Source organism: Podarcis raffonei, chromosome 7 (assembly GCF_027172205.1).
Source record: "Podarcis raffonei isolate rPodRaf1 chromosome 7, rPodRaf1.pri, whole genome shotgun sequence".
Lineage (NCBI taxonomy): Eukaryota > Metazoa > Chordata > Lepidosauria > Squamata > Lacertidae > Podarcis > Podarcis raffonei.
The window spans coordinates 24,330,107-24,352,337 of NC_070608.1; the positions used below are offsets into that span (position 1 = coordinate 24,330,107).

Sequence of the window (22,231 nt, forward strand, 5' to 3'; positions counted from 1 at the left end):
CAACATTATTACTAGAACCTAACCATGCTCAGACACTTTCATATCTAGCGCTTGGAGAATCTCCAAGCACCCAGTTCTACAATTTATGGTGTCAATACATTATGCCCTAGCAATTTTTTTAAAAAAACTGAAATACAGTAGATGAAGTTCTTGATTTGCAACACATGATTTCACTTAAATGGAAGTTTACAGAAGGCACTCTATGGCAAACATGAAAGGTTAACGCATTGCAATTTCTCAGTGTCTTGGCAACTTGACTTCCCAAAATAAAATCATTAAAATGGTTTCTTCCCTAGTGCTCAGAAGTGACAAGTCCATACAAGCTTCTATAAAAAACCAGATTATACCAAAAATCACAGTGCTAATATTATTTGAGCAGCCGAAGATGAAGTCCAGGCAGAAGCCACGAGTCACTCTTCATTATTTGTAGCTTCTGCAATATAAAACAAAAACAAAACCTAAAATTTTAAAAGTGGCAATGACTTTCAGACAAATATATTCTAGGAACAGTTCTTTGAAAGGAAGTCATCTGTATGAATCATATGAAGAAGCTTCTGCTGCTTATATTTACCATGTCAGAACAATGCAAGTAAGGCAGTAAAGCTTAAAGTGGATTATTGGGAAGAATCAGATCTGATGAAAATGGTGATCCTTTCTTTACTGGAAATAATTGGATATTAAATTTATAAAGGTCGGAGAACCTTTTTCAGCCTGATGGCTGCATTCCCTTCTGGGCAACTAGGGGCAGGGGGCACAAGCCAGGCCAGGACAGAAGCAGAAGTAGTCAGAGCAAACAATATAAATTTTACCTTTGTACAGTAGGCTACTTTCTGCACATGCTTGTATACTCCTTTCTATCCTCAATCCAGGCTAGCAAGTAGTTTTTATTACAGTTGAAGGACACGTTCCAGCAAGGCAAAAAATACTTGAGGGTGGTACAAAACATGGCTGGAGAGAGGTGTGGCCTGGGAACATCTCCCAGGCCTGAGCTTCCCCACCCTGGTCCGTAAATACATACAGTGGTGCCCCGCAAGACGAATGCCTCGCAAGACGGAAAACCCGCTAGACGAAAGGGTTTTCCGTTTTGGAGGCGCTTCGCAAAACCAATTTCCCTATGGGCTTCCTTCGCAAGACGAAAGCCCATAGGGAAATCTCCAGGACAGCGGGGAAGCGCAGCGCGTCTTCCCCACTGTCCTCGGACCTCCTCCGAAGGCTGGCGGTGGGGCGGAGAGACCTCCTCCCGCCGCCAGCCTTCGGAAGGCTGCTCCGAAGGCTGGCAGTGGGGCGGAGAGACCTCCTCCCGCCGCCAGGCTTTGGAAGGCTCCTCCGAAGGCTAGCGGTGGGGCGGAGAGACCTTCTCCCCGCGCCAGCCTTCGGATGGCTGTCCTGAAGACTTGCGGTGGGAGGAGGGTTTTCCTTCCCACCGCCAACATTCAGAATGCTGTTCTGAATGTTGGCGGTGGGGAGGAAAAACCCTCCTCCCACCGCAAGCCCCGGGAACAGAGGAGAAGCGCTGCGCGCCTTCCCCTCTGTTCCCGTACCTGTCCTGAAGGCTTGCGGTGGGGAGAAAAGCCCTTCTCCGCACCGCCAGCCTGGCAAGCGGTCTCCATAGGAACGCATTAATTGATTTTCAATGCATTCCTATGGGAAACCGTGCTTCGCAAGACAAAAAACTCGCAAGAAGAAAAAACTCGCGGAACGAATTAATTTCGTCTTGCGAGGCACCACTGTACTGTATTGACTTCCAGCATCACACAGCAGCTAAACAAAAGCCAAATGGGAGTGCTTAGCAACTGGAGGGTTGAAAGGAGCATGTACAGAAAGGTCCGTAAAACAAGACAAAGCCGTCTGAGCCTCTGTTGACCAGTACTAGGGCTACCTGATGCAAAGTGTTGCCATATGATAAAACATTTAAAGTTCACACTTGTTGAGTCATCTTGTCTCTAGTCAAAATCTGTACTTTGTTTTGTCCAGTGAGTGAGCTTCTGAACCCTACCCATTCCTCACCTATTATAACAGAATGGGAAATCCTGGAGCCATGGTAGCAATCTGATCATCATCAGAATGTGTTTGGCAAATAGTAACTATGGAATTAAATGTGTATAATTAAGCTTCTCATTTCCTACATGTGCATCTTTTCCAAGTCTATTTTTAACTAGCTTATCTGCTTCAAATGGCTTGGGGCCAAAGTAGATGAAAGCAGGTAGTGGTAGTCCAATTTTGACAGCAAGAGGGTTCACACGAGTGCCCTGCTGCTTGCTTCCCTACAGTCTGACCCCTCCTCAAAGGACTTTTCTCTACAGCTGTGCAATTATGACAGAAGTGAACCCAACTGAAGTGAGGGCTTTCCAAGGAGGTTGTAGGAGGTAAGTGGAAGACAGAGAGGCTCTACCTTCCCCAACCTGCTGCCCTCCAGATGCTCTGGACTGCAGCTCCCATCATTGATGACCACTGGTCATGCTGGCTGCGTTAATGGGAATTTCCTTCCAAGACGTGGCAGGAACTCATTTGGAGAAGGCATCATCCCATGTCCCTACTGCCATTTTTAAACAAAAGCTGACAACCTCTAGATGAGGTTAGAGCAATCCTAGACACACAGACCAGGGATGAGGAACCTGGTTTTCTCCAGATATAGTGGTACCTCAGGTTACAGACTCTGCTAATCCAGAAATAGTACCTTGGGTTAAGAACTTTGCTTCAGGATGAAAACAGAAATTTTGTGGCGGCAGCGGGAGGCCTTATTAGCTAAAGTGGTACCTCAGGTTAAGAACAGTTTCAGGTTAAGAACAGACCTCCGCAACAAATTAAGTTCTTAACCCAAGGTACCACTGTATTGTGAGGCTACAGTTCCCATCATCTTTGGCCACTGCTCGGATTGGCTAGCGGCAGAAGTAAGTCAAAGTTCAACATTTGGAGGACTACAGATTCCCCATCTCAGAGTTAATCCTACACAACCTAGGCAGATTTAAAAACAAGCAATTACCTGCAGGACACTGTTTACATACCTCTATTTAAATAATGCAGGCAGCATCCAGGACGTGCCAATGTAAGGTTATGAATACGAATACAGCATTTTAAACTTCTAATATATTAGCCCTTTGCTCCTCCATCAACATACCTATCTCTGTTGCTGCCGTAGCTTCTCCCATTTCTTCTTCTTTTGTTTCAGAGCCCTCACTTACTGCATCACGGTGCATCTCAGTTTCCTTCTTTTCTCCTGTCTCACCTGGAACAGTAACCATAGAGATCAAGCCAGGGAACACTGAAAGAGTATTGAGTGCCCTAGCAGGTTCTGCACTGGTGGCTGGCACCCTTTGGAACTGGTAGAATGGAAGACAAGAGAGACCAAAAGTAGGTGGAGCCAATGACAGGCAAAACCAATTAATTCCAGCTTTGTCCCCATCCTCTTCCTTCTCGCAGAGTTCTATAAAGGGCAAACTTTAGACTGACAAGCTATCCCTGGGGCTGATGGTAAGGCAGCAGGCAGGTGGCACCTGCCCGAAGCTGGTGGGGCAATGCTCCATTTGTGCTAATGAAACAGCCCCCACTGATGCTATGGGTGTTCTTTATAACATCAAAGAAGAAATAGTTGAAAGCACAGGAGACATGCAGCACTTGCCAGCTGATATAAATGTATTTGCCACATCAAAGTGTACCTACCACTTTTAGAAAAGTTGTTGGTGAAATAAGTAACTTAAGTTGTATTACTAAACTTCATTCAAAAGATTATATGGTTTTCATCTGTCAGCATTCCACGTGTCAAGACATGTACATCCATGTAAACAGAATTTCCATTCACCCATGCATTAAGCGATTTTGATGTTCTTCAAACCTTTCAGTAAATGAATACTACCTTGTTTCCTGCAGCCTGCATTTTGCAGAAATCCTGCTGCACGTACCATAAAAGTGGTACAGAAAAGATTCGTCATGGGAAATGGCTATCATAGCTAATAGCCACTCGGCACTAGGTATAACTCTCGATATGTTCAGATGCAGAATACCTACAGCTACCAAAGGCCACAGCCAAACAGCATCTCAAAGGGGAATTTTCCTGGTGTGATGGGAGACTGATAATGGACAAGATAAACACTTGATGTAATGCAGCAAAGCAATTCTAAAATACTATTACCTCACAAGCAGACTGAAACCAATAATAGCGTTGTATTTTTGGTTAACTATTATACACATCGCAATAATTTTGACTGGGCTGATTTGGAATTTAGCAAAAAATTGTAAACCGCCCTGTGATCTTTGGATGAAGGGTGGTATACAAATCTAATAAATAAATAAAATAAAAGAGAAACAAGTTACTTTGGTGTCAGAATGTTCAGATCCATTACCAAATCAAAGTACAGTCGCCTTTGTGCCATTTGTCTTCTGGCAATATGCCCCAAAGAAGGGCTTTCCCACCCACTCTCTTGTTAGCATCTCACCTAGCATAAATAATTGCTGGGGGCGGAGGAGGAAACTAAGTATATGAAATGGGAGCACAAGGAAACAAAACAAGGCAACAATTGGTGCCACTGACCTCAGTTATTGAGAGGGGCCCCTTTTAGTCTAATTATTTGTCAAAGCTACACACAACTCAAACCCACAGGGCAAGATTTTTGCCCTCATGTACCTGCATGCAAAAAAATTCATTACAATCGATGGAATCTGCATACAGGTCAGAACTTGGCCTTCTCAGTCTGAAATAGCACAATTTATTACCCTCAGTCTGTTGTTCTTCATCCACTTGCAGCTCCTTCACAATTTCTGTTACAAGACTCCTAACAATTTCCTCAGTTGCAGGCTCAGCTGTGCCTGTCTCTGCTGATTCAACAGGATCAGGCTGACTGTCCTGTACAGTTTCCGGAGGCAAAGTGTTGGCAGTTTCTGTGGCAGCTTGAGCCTCACCAACCTCTTCGGCTGGTATCACAGGTCGAGGCTCACCGGCTTCTAAAAGGGCGACAGGCAAACTTTTGCTGAACTTCTCTTCCGGCGCCACGGGTTGAGGCTCTGTGCCTTCGGGGTCGACTCTTTGACAGGTAGAAAGGGCACAGTTGGTCATTCCAGGGATCAAAACATCTGCTTCCTCTTCAGCAACACCCTTGCTTAGTTTTGCTCCATCCGAGCCCAGCTCCACTTCTTCCATTACCCCAAGTTTGGTCTGATCAGAAACGGTTTCATTTTCGACTGCGATGGGCAAGTTGTCCTCTATTTGGGAATGTCGATGAAGCAAATAGAAAAGAAGAACACAAATTATTACTGAGAGCAAATCTATAGGATATATATATATATATATATATATATATATATATATATATATATATACCATTTATCCATACAATCAACTGTTCTTCTGTAAACTTGAAGCAACCCATATCAAAGCACACTTGAAAGAGTACCGTATTTTTTGCACCATAACACTCACTTTTTTCCTCCTAAAAAGTATGGGGAAATGTCTGTGCGTGTTATGGAGGGAATGCCTACGGGTGGCATGCCTACGGATTTTCCTCCTCTAAAAACTATGTGCGTGTTATGGTCGGGTGCGTGTTATGGAGCGAAAAATACGGTAATTTCTAGGAGTGGCAACTACACCACCAGAAGCAACTCTAGGGCTACTTTTTCTTTTTTGATAGTGTGGTTATCAGTATGCATGTTAGCTATAACTTCTAATGAAACATGTAGAATGCACTATAAGAAATTCAAAACAGAGAGTGGCTCAATTGTCCCATTCAGTTCTAAATTCGGACAAAACAGAGGGGTGCATAAAACCTGCCCCAGTATTAAAGTCAGTAGGAGTAAGTCCACTCCAAACCAAGTACTTTTACTGGTCTTCTTCCATATGTGAATAATTGTCGTTTATTGCACAAAAACTACTGTTCTTTTACTGCAGCCAATACAAGTGGACCAGGCCTTCAACAATATAGACATAAAGCAATGCATAACCTCCTTCCTCCACAGGTATCTTGCATCTCATGATAGCAGCTATTTCACAAATTATTGAATGAACATGTCAAGTCATTTAGTTCTGATGCTTAGAAGCAAAAAGGCAGAGTGTTCATGTTGTAGCCTGAAAGCAGAGGTATGTATAGATGTTTCTGTCCCTTACCCACCCCAACAAGTATGAATGGTAATGATGAGCACAGTGTCCCACCCAAATTAATTTTGACAAGTTAACTTATTAAACCATCCTACAAAAACTGTTTTGAGTGAAGAAGCCTTAAGGGAACTCAGGAAAAAGCTTATAACTGCAGAATGACATGTTTGTTTCCTGGTAAAATGATCTCACCAAGAGTACAGCAGAATTAGTTACATGCCTTTATATATTCAGTGGCCTCCTTACCTTCCACTACGTAGATGTGTAAATCCTTTAAAAAGAAGATGAAGGCCTCATTAAGATTTTGCCATATGTGTAACTAATTGCTAAAGCCCTTATTTGTCCAAAATGCCCAAGGGAAATAATTTCAACTTTAACCATGGGGTTGATATTTCCCCCAGGATTTTTTTTTTTTTGCTCTTTTTGAAGTTAGATTTTTAATTTTATACTATAGCTTTGCCTTTGTCCATTTGTCGTTTATTCACACATTGAATGTAGTCCACAAACTGGAGAATAGTGGATTTCTCACAAAATCAGCATAATATGTCCCTGACTTGCAGCCCCCAAACCACAAACAAAGTCACCCCATTCTGGACCAGTCACAGTTTGCACCACCTTCAAGGCCATCATATAATGGCTGTAAAGCTCAGAAGTTAACCACAGTAAATTTTTAGACCAGTTGTAAGGAACTGCATTGTTTAATAGAGTTTGTGTCACATTTCAGTCTCCTGTGGCATCATTTTATAATGCAATGGAATCAGACAAGCCACTTCATGCAGGAGAGATCAGAGCATCCAATTTAGAAACGAAGCAAATACTTTTATCATAAACGTTTATACTACACACAAAATCTGGACTCAAACAGAAATATGAAAAGCTGTTTATTCCTAGGTCTGTTTTAACAATGCCAAGGCTGTATTGTGTTACTGGACATTAAAACAAAAATTTAAACATAACTTTTTCATGTGGCATTATATCAAGGAGTATCAGATAACTAAAAGGTCTGATTAAGAAACATATACTTTTAAAAAGCTTTATTGAGAAGACTGGCATGTATCAGTATTTGCACATAATGCACTATCTACAAACTATGAAAGCCTGAGAACCTTTTTGCAAGTGTAACCAAGTATGTTTACTTAAAAGTAGGTCCTACCATGTTAACTGAGGTTTGCTCACAGGGAAGTATACACAGAATAATAACCCAAACAATATACATCCTCAGTGTGTCTTGGGTGTAAACGCTATTTGTTTATATGCAAATTTATACACAACTTCTTCTCAGGCAAGTTATGCGGAGTTTCAGCACAGCTTTTTTTTGAAGCCTGGTTATAATTTATACTGGAGAGTTAATACCTCTTAACTCTTAGCAGTCCAGTTTAACACAGGCCGGTAGACTAGGTTATTAAAACAAAATATCTGCCAAACTTACATAACAATGACACAGCCATATGCAGTTTATCGGTAGTTACAAAATAGGCCCACAGCCCTATAGTTGCTTATTTAGAAGTAAAATTAAATGCACTAGCTCCTGTGGATCAGGATGAATATTGCCAGAATGGCAATTTTAGTACTAGAACAAGCCAAGATAAACTAAGGTGGGAAGTGGGCTCCCCCCACCGCAACTTTTGATTCTTTTGCTTACCTCCATTAACCACAGAGAAAGTAAAATGGAGGCATGGGGGTAGGCAAGAAAAGAGGGAGCAAATTTAGGGTTCTATTCAACTAATTGTTTCCTCAGAATAAACCCACTGAAATTAATGGACCTGAAATTAATTAGCCATGCTCATTATTTTCCATGAGTCTTCTCTAGGTAGGACTAGTAGGGAATACCACCTTACAGATTATGGACTAGAGGTTAAAAGTATCTTCCCATCTGAAGATAGCAAGGAATGCAGAAAGGATAATCAAAGGAAGACTGTACCTGCCACTTGAATGGATGTACAGAAGGAAACAGAACTTCAGCAATGCACCTTGTTATATAGGCTCGAGAAAAGCAGAATTCCCACCCCAAAACAACAGGAAAAGAACAGGTGTGGCGACCCTAACAATAATACCGCTCCAAACGGTTTTGAATCCTCCTTCCCTCCCCGCACCAGATTCAACTCTATTATAAACTGAGCGCCTCTTGCTACGAAAAGAATATTGCGACACCTTAAAAAAACCTTAACACACCGTATATTTCAAACACACAGGATCCTGGGAACTGCGGTTTGCTACGGGTGCTGGGAAATGTAGCTCCGTGAGGGGAAAACCACATTTCTGCCCCTTCCTTACAAACGTATTACGGCTGGAGAGGCTTCCTTTGATGCACGACGCGCAAACCCTCGACTGAGCGGAACATATAATAAAAGTTTCACTGCCACATAACTCCCAATATTACAAAGGGAGCGAATATCAAGCGGGAATTAAATTAGGTGCTGCTTTTACCATTAATTACTACAGGTGTTTTAAACGCTCCCCCCCCCCAAGTGTGCTGAGCCCGCGTCCCCTGCCTGCTCCGCTTTCCAGAGCAGCAGCAGCAATTTTGTAAGGGCAGGATAGAAACTTTTTTTAAAAGGAGAATTGGTAGCAGCAGCAGGGAGCCTAAGAGGCGCTCACCGCATTTCTGCAGCCCGTTGGCGTCCGGAGACTTGGGAGCCGGCCGGCTGCAGTCCTTGACCTGGGTCTGAGCGCTGCTGGAGCACCCCATTTGCGCGGAGGGACCCCACTCTCCACACCGGGCCGAGGCAAAGAAGCGGGTCTCCCGGAGCGGCTCCTCCGCGGGAAGCGAACCTGCCGCTCCTCTGCCGCCGAAGGGAATGCGCGCAGGTGTCTCCTCTCCCAGGCGCTAAAAAGGGGGGAAAGCGGCGGCCGCCGCCCCCCTGCTGAGCTGCGCGTGCCGAGGAACTTCCCTCTCATAGGCTCCCGCGGGAGTGTTTATCGCTCGAGCTCGGTTGCCATGAGAACGGCGCGCGGCCAGGGGTAGCAGAACACGGGGCGCTCCAAACTTGGGGCATTCTTCTTCGCACGGCGCAGGCGCGGCGGGAGCCGGACGGGCGCCTCGTGGAGGCTCGGCGGGGCAGAGCCCGGGAGGTCCAGTGAGGTGATGGTGACATAACGGGGACGGGGCACGCCGCTCGTGTCGCTTTTAAAAATCGCAATTGAAGGGCCTAGTGGGCGGAAGCCCCCTCTGTTTGCTTTGGGCTTGCCTCCCCTGCGACCAATATAGATATTAAACAAGAGCAGGGAGATAAATCGGTGCTGGGGGCTGATGTCCGGGACCCCTTCCAGCAGGGCTGGCTCCCCACATATTGGAAATAAGCGATCCAATGAATATGATCCCCTGAGAAGACGTGGTGGGCAGCCTTTGACCCTTCGGGTGTTGCCAGGCCCAGATATGGGCCACTTGGCCCGGGCCTCCCATTCCAAAGGTCAGCATATTTATATTTTCATTTTGTCTTTATATGCAGATATGGTTCAAGCCTTGAAATAAAATTATTTGTCAGCATAACTTTTGTGGAAATTATTTATATACTTATTTATAAGACTTCAGTTATCCCCAGGGTAAAAAAAAAGGGGGACACATTATCTACCTGGCCCGGGCCTCTGCCTGGCTCCGCAAGGCCCTGGGTGTTGCTGAACTAAGACTCCCAGGCAAGCCTGGTTTGCTGGGGCTGGTAGCAGTTGTAGTTCAAGGACAGCAGTAGAGCCAAAGGCTCCCCACAGCTGAGCTATACAAAGACATTCCCCCATGGCCTGTAAATCCTGAGTTTCAAATTACCGGTACCAATTGCACCCCTGCCTCTCAAAATGGGTGTGAAGCAGCTATAAGGCTTCCATGGTGGGTTTTGTTGTGGATGATATTCTGCAGTGCTGGAAAATAGCTGTTACGAGTGACATGTTTATCCCACCCTTTTGCCAAGGAAATCTGGATGAGGTACATCAAGAGTGGTGTCCCCAGGCAGGAGTGTACCTGCCAGTACCTCCTATAAGGTCCACAAATAGTCTATTGAAAATGCCCAGTGCACCAGAGATGGTTTGTACTTAATTCCTGTTTGCACGACTCATCCTCTTCTGCAATGAACTCATGGGCATAGCTGAAGGGGGGGCAGGGGGCACCTGCTCCCCTAAAATAAATAAATAAAAATAGTTAAGTAACTGACCAATCACAGATAGCTTGGTTATGCCCCCCCAACATAAATCCTGCCCCCCAACATAAATCCTGGCTATGCCCATGACTGAACCTCCCCACTTTAAATATTTCCATATCTCATTGTATGCCAGAATTCAACACCCATTCTCCCATCCCTTCTGAACAGAGAAGAGGTAGAAAGAGCTGCTTTCTGTATGTACCTTTTCCCACTTACGGAGCAGTCAATGCAGAGGTAGCATATGTTGCACCATTTTGTGGTCCTCCCTCTTTTTTATGGGGTAGGCATTTGGTGTTATGCTACCATTTTGTGACTGTTGCCAAGGGATCTTTCTAAAAATTCCAAATGTGCCAACTGGCCCATAGAGGTTGGCAACTCTTAATGGTAGGTGGTCCCTTCAGTCTCAATCCCCTCCTCCCAATTTCATCCATACCACAACCCTTACATTTTAACCCTGTGAGGAAGAAATAATTGACTACCCCACCGTCACCCAGTAAGAATCCTAAGTGGGGTCAAGGAGAAGGGGGTGGCAGACCCATTGGGACATCCCAAGATGGGAACGGGTCAGTGGTTTTGTCTAATTTTGCTACACCAGATCGGGCTCCTCAGGAGATCTGTGGGGGTTCAGATCCAGCAGATTCAAATTCGCTGGTGCCCTGTCCCTTTTGGACGCTTTCTGTGTGAATGAAGGTAGGGCCTCCACAACAGTACTGGCAGAGAAATAGCTGTATGTCATCCAAACTCTGTCCCCACCTAAACACCAGGCAGTGAGGAAAGACCTGTTTCTTAGCCAGGATTCGACCTGGTGGTCGTAGTCACTGCATGTATGTACAGTATTTCAAATATTTATATCCTACTTTTCCTTGTACAATCCAATGTGACTAATATGAGAAACATGAAATACACTAAAAATTGACAAAGGAACAAATAACAGCCACACAACAAAATATATTGCATGTTTCCATTGTTTTAAATGGCTTCAGTATACAAGTCCTAATAGGCCTTGTTTAAATTCATGTATTTATTTAACAAGATTGTATGCCACCTAACCAAAACAACTCTAAGCAGTTTACATAAAGTTATGTAAAACATTCATAGGAGAATACCAATAAAATAACAGACTTTATAAACAAGTAATTATGGCCTTTTTATGCATTATATAACCAGTACTCATACTTGGTTGCTGTGAGGTTGCTGCTGCTTCCTGCGCATTCCTGGTGGCTTCCTTGAGATTGGCATATTTTCCATGCCAGTCCACAAGGTATGCTGCTCTCATGAGCCCCTGCAACCAAGAAAGCATTTCTTGGCAGCCTCTTCATAGCGACTGTAATTATGAAACTATGGTGGATGTTTTCATATGACAAACCACATAAACTGTGGCTCAACAAATAAATCAAACGGGGGTGTTTTCAGTGTAAAAGCAAAGTGTTTTGAGGGGAGAATGTTATCAATTGTCTTGTTAGTTTGGTAAAATACATTTACAATAGATAAATGTATTTTGGGGGGATGATGTTCTTTGAGTCAGAGTCTTAAGCTGCCCATGAAATCTCTCATGTAGGTGCTGGCTGGACCCCCACCATTTTAGTTTCAGCAAGATGATGGCCCTCCGTGCCTTCAAACCATAATCTTGATTGCACTTCTGTGGAATTAAATAAGAAGTTTCCACACAAAACAATGCGAAAAAGAACTGACAATGAACAAATAAGTTTTGAAACCTAGGGGGCTTTTTGGGGACGGGTGTTACTTTACGAATTAAAGTTTAGTTAAATGAGGTTGCTCTATAAACCTTTACCTGTAAGCCCCACTGAACGCAGTGAGGCATATTTCTGAGTTGAATTGTACAGGATTGCACTGCAAACGTTTCCTTCTGTGACTATCTCAAGGAATTGTTATATCAGGTCAAAGAGCACGTGACGCTGGTCACTGTTTAACACCAAATGATGCAATAGTGGTGGCATTTGCAACATACCAGTGGATAGATATGAATTACTAAGGACACTGGTTAAATGAAACAACTGTCACGCTGCAGGGCATGTCCTTGGGGGGCTATGGTCTTGAGCCTAAGTCTAGCACAGAGAATCAGGCTAGGTCCAAAATGTGATCCAAAACTACACCCAAGTTCAGCATCACAGTGAATTCAGCAAGGTGAGGGAACTGGAAGCAGGACTAAGGATCCCACAAACAAGAAGAGATATCTGTGTTGTTTCCTACAACTAGAAGGCTAATGTGTGAGACTCATACATAACACCCTAACCCCAGCTGCTGGTAGTAAAGGAGCTCCAAAAATTGCTTACCATGTACGTCTGGGTCTGTAGACCCATGCTATGTCATTGCTCTTCAGTCTGTGCCCAGGCCAATTGGTGCCAGAGTTATTCAGGACCGAGGGCCGGCTCAGTCTCTCCTCGGACAGCTCAAAGGGTTCTTCAGTCAGTTTCCCACCAGACAGCCTGTCAAGGGGATCCTCAGCACTCATTCCAGGCGATCCAGCATGGACCTCAAAGTCCTCCACCTTTGGGGTGTCGGTTTTCCCCCTTTCAAGTACTTAGTACCAGTTCAGGGCTAGGCACTAGTTTGTGTAAAGCTGTAAGACACAACAGCCATTTATGTTCTGCCAGAAACCTTTTACATGCAACGCAAACATAAGTGAACAAAAAGTGCACAACTCTTTCACGTTTACTGTAGAAATTTAAAACCTTACTTACATTAGCGAAAACAGTGCAGGCCCTCAAATGTCTTAAAACCCAACCACCATCAAAGGTTATCAAAACGCATTATGTCAGAGTAATCTTATTGAAACCACAGACCTAATCATGACCACATTTCTGTTGCCAAACAGACTTCAAGAATCTGTGCCGTAAACACCCATTAACTTCTGCAAATGAGAGGCTGTGAATCTAATTGTTCTAATTATTGCAATATTTGCAATAAAGAGACTTCTAGAATGGTGTTTTTTTTAAATGTCAAGCACATGTGAAACACATCTGATTCCTGTACTGATTGCAGCTTGTTCACAGAGCAGACCAGGGCAGGTGTACAATCTAAAAGCTGGGTGGGGAATCTCAGGCCTGGGGCAAAACACCGCCTACAAGGCAGGAATGGAGAACTTGCTGACCTCTGCACACCTCCCCTGGTCTGCTCTGTGAACAAGCTCTTATCATTCTTAAACATTGGCCATGCTGGCTTAGACTGATGGGAGTTGAAGGGCCATAGGTTCCCCACCCCTATTATAAAGGGATCTCCTATAACTGGCCTTGAATTGTATGATGGAATAAGAGGATATTCACAATAATCTAAGCTGTGCACGCACTATAACTTTAAAGCACATTTGAAACACATTCTTTCTCTCAAAAAATTCTGGGCACTGTAGTTTACCTCTCACACAGCTAACATCACCAGCAACCTTAACAAACTACAATGCCCAGAATTTCATGGCTTTTTACAAGACTGCATTTCTTAGAAATGCAACAGCAGGGATCATTCAGCTAGCAACCGAAGGGTTAATTGTTTAGTTAGCCAACCTAGAGCGGGTGGTGGTGTTGCCTAGCAACCAGTGAGATTGGCACAATCCTTGCTGTGATAACTCAAATTCTGATTGGCTGGTTAGGTCCAAAGGTGTTTCTTCCTGTGTGTAATTGTATGCCTCCCTATGTACTAGATCTGAATTAAAAAACTTCTCTGTATATTTCTGTATAGTTCAGTTTCCCCTAGTAAAGTATTACCAATTTCTTTTCTCTCTGGACTCCATTTGTGTTATTCGAGTGACTCTTCTAACAGTAGAGTGACTCTTATAACAGTATTACTCATGTTTAAACCAGGAATTGAATGTTTTTGGATATGCTCAAATTGACAATAAGCACCAGGATTTTCTCTGCCCTCCAGCAGACTTCATTCCTTTATCCATTTTTGTTCTGGAACTGTTTTTTGATTGGATGGCTGTGTGACAAGAAATGTCGATGCTGATTCAGCAAATGCCAACCTTGTTAGTATCCCAAATTCCAGATTTGCTCGCTTTGGGACAATGAGGCATAGTTGTTTTCCTGACAATAAATGAATAGGACAGTGCATGAACCAGGGAAAATTGAATGACCATGTTTACACTTGCTTTAAATATGATCATTATCATAAAGCTCAGTCTGCCACTTTTAATACCCATAGAAAGAAAAGTAATTAGTGTGGGTGCCAGAATGGAATTCTAATAAAGCTTTCTCATTTGTCTGAGGGTGCAAATGTACAAAAGCAATAAGTTTAATATCTGCCTGTTTATAGGGCATGTCAAAACAGCTCTGGCAGCTTTTAGAGTATGACAAAGATTAGGATGTCCACACTGATAAAACACAGCTGGACTAGTAAGTCTAAAAGAAGCCAAATCAAATCCATGTGAGAGAAATATGCATTCTGTGTGGTATAAATTTAAGCACAAAGTATCCCCAGGTTTGCCATCTTTGATAGCAATAGGTTATAAAGAAAACAAGGGTGAGTCTTGTGGCACCTTAAAGAATAACAAATGCATTAAGATTTTATGGGTTACAGTCCACGCCATCAAACGTATGAAGTGTTTTCCTGAGTGGCAACTATATATACACATAGTGAAGGGAGTAGGGAATTGTAAACAGTGAGGTCAGAAGGAAAGGAAATGCAGAAAGTTGCGCTATTTTGCCGTGTCCAGAAACTGAATTGCTTGCAAAGACTGGCTTAGTCTTAGGTTGTTGGCACAGTGGAATTAATTGAAGCCTTACAGAAACTGCATTAAGTACCTCCTGTTCAGGTGATAAAGATGGAACCCATGTATCTTGGGTAGAAGTGAGACTTTTTGGATACAGCAGCTAAGTGTTGTTCTAACCAGTCATGAAAATGTTGGCATACTGTGGAGTCATGTGGGAGCCCATGACAGGGCCATTGATCTGAATATACAGTGTTACCTTGGTTCTCAAACTTAATTCGACTTCCAAAACATTCAAAAACCAAGGCGCACTTTCCCATAGAAAATAATGCAAAAAGGATTAATCTGTTCCAGACTTTTAAAAACAACCCCTAAAACAGAAATTTAACATGAATTTTATTATCTAACGAGACCATTGATCCATAAAATGAAAGCAATAAACAATGTGCTGTACTGTAAAATAATACAGTATTATAGATAAAAATGAAAATGTAAATTTTTTTCTTACCTTCACTGATGATAGTCATTGTTTGGATGGAGGGTCAACCGGGTCCTCTTCCGGAATCACAATCGGTGACTCCTCTCCTGCAATTCCTTCCCTTGCTTTTTTTACACCACTGACACCTGGTTCAGACCCGCTGATTCTTTTCCTCACTAAATTTTTTTCAGTTGAGATTTGCTTTTGCTGATGTTTTAAAATTTGTCTAAAGTGAGACATAGCATTATCATTGAAAGTGTTGGCGGCATGACTTACAGCAGCTTTATCAGGGTGATATTTTTCAACAAAACTTTGCACTTCAGCCCATTTTGCACACATTTCTTTGATCAGTGCTGTAGATACAATTTCTCTGCTCTCCTCCTCTGAAGGTATTTCCTCAGTTGCCGCCTGTTGCTGCTCCGTCAGAATGTTCTGTAATTCTTCTGTGGTGAGCTCAGTCTTGTGGACCTCCACTAACTCCTCCACATCATCACTAGTCACTTGCAATGATTTCTCCTCCTTTGTTATGTAGGTCCTCTTTGGCATTTTCTTCCGAAAGAGGCCTGTCTCATCACAGTTGAAAACTTGTTGGGGAATGAAACCCTGTGACTCAACATAATCTTTAAAATCCAAAACAAATCGGTCAGCATCCAATTTGTTGGCACTGGCAGCTTCACTATGTCTCACCACACTGTGTATGCCACTTCTCCTCTTAAAATTATCAAACCAACCTCTACTTGCCTTGAAAACCTCACCCTCAGCACTTGCTCCAGGAGTGTTCCTGATGAGTTCAGCATGCAAATGTAAAGCTTTTTCACAAATCATGCTCTCAGAAATGCTGTCACCGGCCAACTGTTTTTCTTTTATCCATATTAAAAGCAGTTTTTCCACTTCTTCAATTGTCTGTGTTCGTTGCCTTGTGAGTGTTTTAACACCTTTTGCAACATTGGCTCCTTTAATGGCTTCCTTATTTTTTAAGATGGTACAAATTGTAGATTTGGCCATACCAAAATGCGTTGCCAGATCACTTACACGGACACCACTTTCATGCTTGGAAATAATTTGCTTCTTCACCTCTATTGTTGCTCTGTTAATGGTTCTCTTGCCTTTGCAACTTTTATCCATTTTTGCACAGTCACACAATCAAATTGCAAGAGGGCTCCTGAAAATACAGTAGTTGAACTGGGTTCCACAGAGTCACAAAAACAAATTAACCAAAATACTCGCAGAAACAAAATTGCCAAATAAGTTGCAGAAACAAAATCACCAAGTAAGTCACTAAAACAAAATTGCCAAATATAAGCTCCAAATATCACCAGCGTGTTGCACGTGTCCTCAGTGGAAGCACTCAGAATGGAAGCATTCAGCTTCCGAAAAAAGTTCACAAATCGGAACTTTTCCAGGTTTGCAGCATTCAGGTTCCGATTTGTTCGTCAACTAAGCCGTTCGAGAACCAAGGTTCCACTGTACACGTTCTCACCAAAGCTGAAATCATTCTAGGTAAGTACAAAGCAGCAAAGTTCAGTGGCCTGGTGTACTTGTTGCCCCATCTACACTGAAAATAGAATTTCAAGATTAAGTGCTAGTGAGCCCTGCTTTGCTTTGAATTAAGTCGTTTGTTTACTCCAGAGTAAAATGTTTTATATATTTTTTTTAATTTAAGCAGCCATGTCTTTCTTCACAATACATTCTTTGACCATAGATCATATTAAGACTCCCCCCCCCCAACACCTGAATTATATGCCCTTTTATTTGAGCATATCCTTTCAAGCACAACTGCAGCCTAAGTTAACAGGCCATGCCCCGAGGATGGCTCGATTCGCTCTCATTTACAGAGCTTGCCCTCTGCGGAGAGAAGCAAAGAGAGGAGGCTGCTCAGGCCAAGTGCGGCATAGAGATAGGAAAACGTAAAGACGTCGCCGTTCGTCTCCCAAAGCCTGAATGGAGGGAGCCGCCTCAAACTCCTTTCAGAATGGCGGCTACAGTTCTTCTCGGTCAGCCTTCTCCAGACCAACCTTGGGTCTCCAAACGCTGCTGGACTACAACAGAGGATCAAGTATGATGGGGAGCGTAGTCCCAACACGGTTTGAGGCACCAAGGTTGAGAAAGCCTGTCATAACTTTTTTCTATCTCTATGGTACCATCTCGAGGCTTGTGCGCATGCTCCACGCAACGTACTTCCCGTTTGGCCACGGGGAGTGGGCGGAAATTTCCCCCTCTCGCCAGCGCAGCCGTTCTCGGCGGTCGGGCGAGAAAGCCTGTCATAGGCTTTTTTCTGTCTCTATGGTACCATCTCGAGACTTGTGCGCATGCTCCACGCAACGCACTTCCCGTTTGGGAACTTGGCCACGGGGAGTGGGCGGAAATTTCCCCCTCTCGCGAGCGTAGCCGTTCGCGGCGGCCGGGGGCCGCGTGGTTTTGCGCGTTGCATTGCGGGAGCTCCTTCCTTTCCTCGCTGCCCGGCCATCTTGGAGGTGCCTCTCTGGTAAGCGGGTCTCCCCGGGGTTGGGTGAGGGGAGCCGGGTGAGGAAGGGAAAGCCGAATTCACGCGGAGCGAGGGGCGCAGCAGGTGGGACTGGATACGGTGGGACGTTAATTCTCTCTCTGCCCCCCTTTCCCGTTTTCTTTGGCGCAGGTAACGGCAGAGCCGACGTGAGCCGACAGGATGGTGGCCGCCAAGAAGACGGTGAGAGGAAGAGCCGGGCAGGGGGGGCAGCAGGAGGGCGGAAGGGGCCTCATGTGGGGAAAGGCAGAAATGGGAGGAGACGAGGGTGATCTTCGGGGCGAGGAGCCTGTGAAACTTGGGGCCAAACCTGGTTGTAGAGTCATTAATTTTTATTTAATCTTTGTCGGATTTTAATTTATAGATCGCGTTTTTAAAAAATATTGTCTTGCATGAAAGCACAGCCTAATGTGATTTATTTGCTTATTTGGTGGAGCGGTATGCATTTCATAAAGAGTACGTTCTTGGTTCCTTGCAGCTCGTAGGCCTTTGCCAATCCAGTACTTCAGTGTTAGTTTTCTAGGCTTTTGCTAGTAGACGTGTGTGCAAGTACTACTACTGTGTTTTTCTTCTTCTATACATAAGGAGCTGCCTGTGGCCTATTTGCACAATGGTGGCTTTATAGGAATTTATTTCTCCGTGTGATGAATTGAATTATAAGGTTGCAGGAGAGTGGTGTTGCATGTGGCCTCAGCTTTTCTGCTTAATCAAATGAGAGTGAAGTTGGTTTGTTTTAGAGAATGACAGGTGTATAAATTTTGGGTGAGGCATGCATTTTCTGTCAGCATAAGACTGCAGATTTCCCGTACTTTGTAAGAACCCAGGCCCACTGAGATTACCAGGTTTTTAAAGTAATTTTTAAAGACTTGGGTCTAAAAGAGAGAGAATTCAGGGGTTTTACTTTTAGAAAGCAGAGACAATAGTGTGAGGGCAGGAATATGTTCTTAATTGTCAGCAACTCTTACAGTTTAAGAGATATATCCTATCAGCATGGCTATGTAAGTTGTATACATAAGAAACAAGCTGTAACTATTAAATGCTATTTTTCATTGGGGATGTTTTTCCATTTTCTTCCCAAGACCCTGGTTTAAGAGCTAAAACACGTGGTTATGTACAAATAAATCAAACAAAAAATCTAATAAGTTTTAACATGTAAGTCATATGCATTATTTGATGTGTTTTGCGTGATACATATTCTTAGATGAGTGCAGTGTAGTAAGCACAGACATGTGGAATATAGAACTTCATTATTCATAAATGCTGGAATCATTTTGAAGTTGCCATACCTCAACATTTTCTTTCAGAAAAAGTCCCTCGAGTCCATAAACTCTAGACTTCAGCTGGTTATGAAAAGTGGTAAATATGTACTGGGATACAAGCAGACTCTGAAAATGATCCGACAGGGCAAAGCCAAGTTGGTCATACTAGCCAACAACTGCCCCGCTCTAAGGTAAGTGTGTATCTACAGCAGTTTCTCAACCTTTTACTGACTTCTATTTTCTTCACTTCTCACTTCCCTCTGTAGCCTCCTAGTCTTGTGCTGTGCCCCCCCCCCATTTATGTGATTTTCACCTGTGGCCTCCTTGGAATATCCTGATCCCTGGTTGGGAAACAGTGATGGCCACTAGTTGGGTAACAGTGATCTATAGTACTGAAAATTTGAGATTTTGTAAACAAATTGAGCATGTTGTTTAGATGGCCAGGGTTTAATAATAATAACAACCAAAAATTGTTTTAAATGGGACTCCTGTGCACACTTGCCTGGGGGCAAGCCCCATTGAACTAAGTTAGAATTACTTTTCAACAAGCATGCATAGTATTGTGCTGTTAATCTTAGGTGTAATCTCTCACTAAAATAATTTTATAAAATAAGTTGCTCCAAGTAATGATGTAGGTAGGTATGTAGACTTGGCCACGTTTTCACCATCATATTTTTGCTCTTGGTAAATGGGAGATAAATAAACCTTGATGCCGTGACCCAAAATGTACTGGAAATACTGATTTAGCACTTAAACATGACTATTTTTGCTATGGCATAGTAATGTTCCATAATGCCTTATAATGTTCCATAATGCCTTATCTTTATAGCTGCTAGACTCCCTATCTAGATAGTAGAAGGTTGCAGGGATAAATCATGAAGCCTTTCATGAGGAATAATGTTTAGTGCTCATGTGAAATTTTCAGCCTGTATTGTAGATTAAAATCCATAAATTTAAACATTGGTTTTGCTTCAATGTGTGTTTAATTCTCAGGAAATCAGAAACTGAATACTATGCTATGTTGGCCAAAACTGGTGTGCACCACTACAGCGGTAACAATATTGAATTGGGTACAGCTTGTGGAAAGTACTACAGAGTGTGTACACTTGCCATCATTGACCCAGGTATGTTGTTTATTTGGTACCACAATACCCTTGGATATTATGAAGAGTCTTAAGGTGATTTACTTCTACCAAAGTCCATTCATTACATTCTCTGAAAACTGTCCTGATTCTAAACCCTCAGCTCTTCATATATGTAATAGAGAGCACAGTCACTTTAGAGCTAAATCATAATGAACTTCACCGAGCTTGCATTAACAGTATATTGTGGTCTGAATCAATTAATTCTGGAGATACATAGGAAAGCAATCTACAGGTCCCTGAGAATGTAAATCCAACCCACTCCAACGTCTTCAAAATATCAAGTCAGTTTAAGTAATATCTTACTGTATAAAAGCCATTACTCTCAAACTACTCCTTAAGGTATTGCATTTTGAACTTTTAAAGCACTGCGAATATTCTCGCTGTCCTGATATTTCAGTGATCAGGGCAGGCTAGACATTCGCTATATTATAACTATGCAGTGTGTCCCCAGAGCTAGATTTGCCTCCCTAGTTCTGGTTTTTAACTGCAAGTAACATCTTTAGAGTGTACTTCCCCATATAATTAAAAGTTTTGAAATTATGCTGGAAAATGTTCATATGAATGCACATCTAAAAGGAAGAATGGGTTGTTGGCATCTTGATACGAAGAATTAATTGTGCAGCACCATTTGCTATAGTGTTTGTTAAAATATGTCTTTTCTCTCTTCCAACAGGTGATTCTGACATCATTAGAAGCATGCCAGAGCAAACCAGTGAGAAGTAGATATTGCTGAACTTTACATTTTGTGTAATAAAACTGGTTACAAATCTACCATTGGCAGGAGCTTTTTTGAGTTGCATATATTCATAGTTGCAAAACATGAAGACCACAAATTGGGGAAGCCAGGTCTAGGGTATGTTACCACAAACTTTGGAGTGCTGATGTGCTTTTGACTGCATCTTTAGTAGAAGTTGTACTACCTTATTCTCCACCCTCTAGAATGTAGTGCCTTGCAGCTGTGAAAGCATAATGTTTTATCATACTTGGCTCAAAACTAGTTCAGGCAACAAAAATGTCAATAGTCACTCAGTGAGAAAGGGAGGCAATTGCTTAACAGAATTTATATTAATGGGCGTTTTGTGAATTTGGCTTGTCTACCATAATACCCTGCCCATTTCATCTGGTAACATTACTTGCTTTGCCACGCAGGCCTGTGGCAAATAAGGTATGAATTTGCAAACAAGGGTGCTATCAATTGAAAATGATACAATACTGTATAAGATTGTTACTATTTGCTACCTTCCCTTCACTCTAAGGTGAAGTTTCAAAAATTAAATAGAATTAAAAATGGGGCTTCTGGGTTCTGTATTCAAATAGGTAAGTGGTCTGGTTGCTGCTCTAAAATTCAAAAATAATGGAGATAATAATTATTAGCCTTTGGTCTGATAATCATAAGTGAAAATCAAATGTTTTCAGAAATATTTAGAGGTGACTTCCAAGTGCTCTAGAAGAAGCTTTATTTTATTGTTGCGGCTCAACCAAAAGTATTTATATAAATTCTCAAATGATCAGAACTTTGGTTTCAGGGGCACTTCTGTTTCTTACAATGCTGGGATAAAAATGTCTTACGACTTTTTAAGCTCCAGAAGCCAAAAGGTCTTGGAATCAGTAACGTTCTTTCTTGGCAGCAGAAAGGTGTCTGGGATAGTAGCTTGAGATAAAGCCACAAAAAAACTAGATACTGGGAAGGAGACAAGACTGTTGGGACTTGGGCTTTACTTTTCATGTGATTCAGAGTTGGAGCTGCCTGTATTTCTTAAAACTATAAATTGTGCAGTTGCAACAATAACCCAAATGTGCATTCTGGCATAAAAGCCATTTTCTCAGTGTACTAAGCGGTCATCCCCTCTTTTGCCCCATTGGCTGATATTTTTAGAGTACACTTGCATCTAGTGCCATGTTCTTTAGGATATCAAAGCTGAGCTTCAGCTTTGGGGTAGTACTGCATGTTACAATACCACAAGTATCCCAAAC

The 22,231-nt window shown here is 42.7% G+C and overlaps 2 protein-coding genes and 1 non-coding gene across 3 annotated transcripts; 2 read left to right on the forward strand and 1 right to left on the reverse strand.

The window, feature by feature from the left end:
* Positions 1 to 125: 125 nt before the first annotated feature.
* Positions 126 to 9,072, reverse strand: ERICH5 (glutamate rich 5). Its single transcript, XM_053395576.1, has 4 exons — positions 8,681 to 9,072; positions 4,711 to 5,196; positions 3,119 to 3,226; positions 126 to 433 (listed from the first exon to the last, which is right to left on the reverse strand). Exons 1-4 carry the CDS (start codon positions 8,769 to 8,771, stop codon positions 411 to 413), a joined length of 708 nt encoding a protein of 235 aa, XP_053251551.1. The 5' UTR covers positions 8,772 to 9,072; the 3' UTR covers positions 126 to 410.
* Positions 9,073 to 17,757: 8,685 nt separating this feature from the next.
* Positions 17,758 to 21,028, forward strand: RPL30 (ribosomal protein L30). The gene is made up of 5 exons (XM_053395578.1): positions 17,758 to 17,835; positions 17,986 to 18,036; positions 19,158 to 19,303; positions 20,106 to 20,236; positions 20,931 to 21,028. Exons 2-5 carry the CDS (start codon positions 18,016 to 18,018, stop codon positions 20,978 to 20,980), a joined length of 348 nt encoding a protein of 115 aa, XP_053251553.1. The 5' UTR covers positions 17,758 to 17,835; positions 17,986 to 18,015; the 3' UTR covers positions 20,981 to 21,028.
* LOC128418131 (small nucleolar RNA SNORA72) lies at positions 20,623 to 20,756 on the forward strand. Its single transcript, XR_008331669.1, has one exon. It is a non-coding gene; the product is annotated as a small nucleolar RNA SNORA72 (small nucleolar RNA).
* Positions 21,029 to 22,231: the final 1,203 nt, after the last annotated feature.

What these genes read in the sequence shown, in the direction of transcription:
- RPL30 (XM_053395578.1), top strand. Translation starts at nt 18,016, where the DNA reads ATGGTGGCCGCCAAGAAGACG. An exon ending in TGGTGGCCGCCAAGAAGACG is followed by an intron (nt 18,037 to 19,157) that starts GTGAGAGGAAGA and finishes ATTTTCTTTCAG; the next exon opens with AAAAAGTCCCTCGAGTCCAT. An exon ending in AACAACTGCCCCGCTCTAAG is followed by an intron (nt 19,304 to 20,105) that starts GTAAGTGTGTAT and finishes TTTAATTCTCAG; the next exon opens with GAAATCAGAAACTGAATACT.
- ERICH5 (XM_053395576.1), bottom strand. Translation starts at nt 8,771, where the DNA reads ATGGGGTGCTCCAGCAGCGCTCAGACCCAGGTCAAGGACTGCAGCCGG. An exon ending in CAACGGGCTGCAGAAATGCG is followed by an intron (nt 5,197 to 8,680) that starts GTGAGCGCCTCT and finishes ATTCCCAAATAG; the next exon opens with AGGACAACTTGCCCATCGCA. An exon ending in TACGGCAGCAACAGAGATAG is followed by an intron (nt 434 to 3,118) that starts GTATGTTGATGG and finishes TTTATATTGCAG; the next exon opens with AAGCTACAAATAATGAAGAG.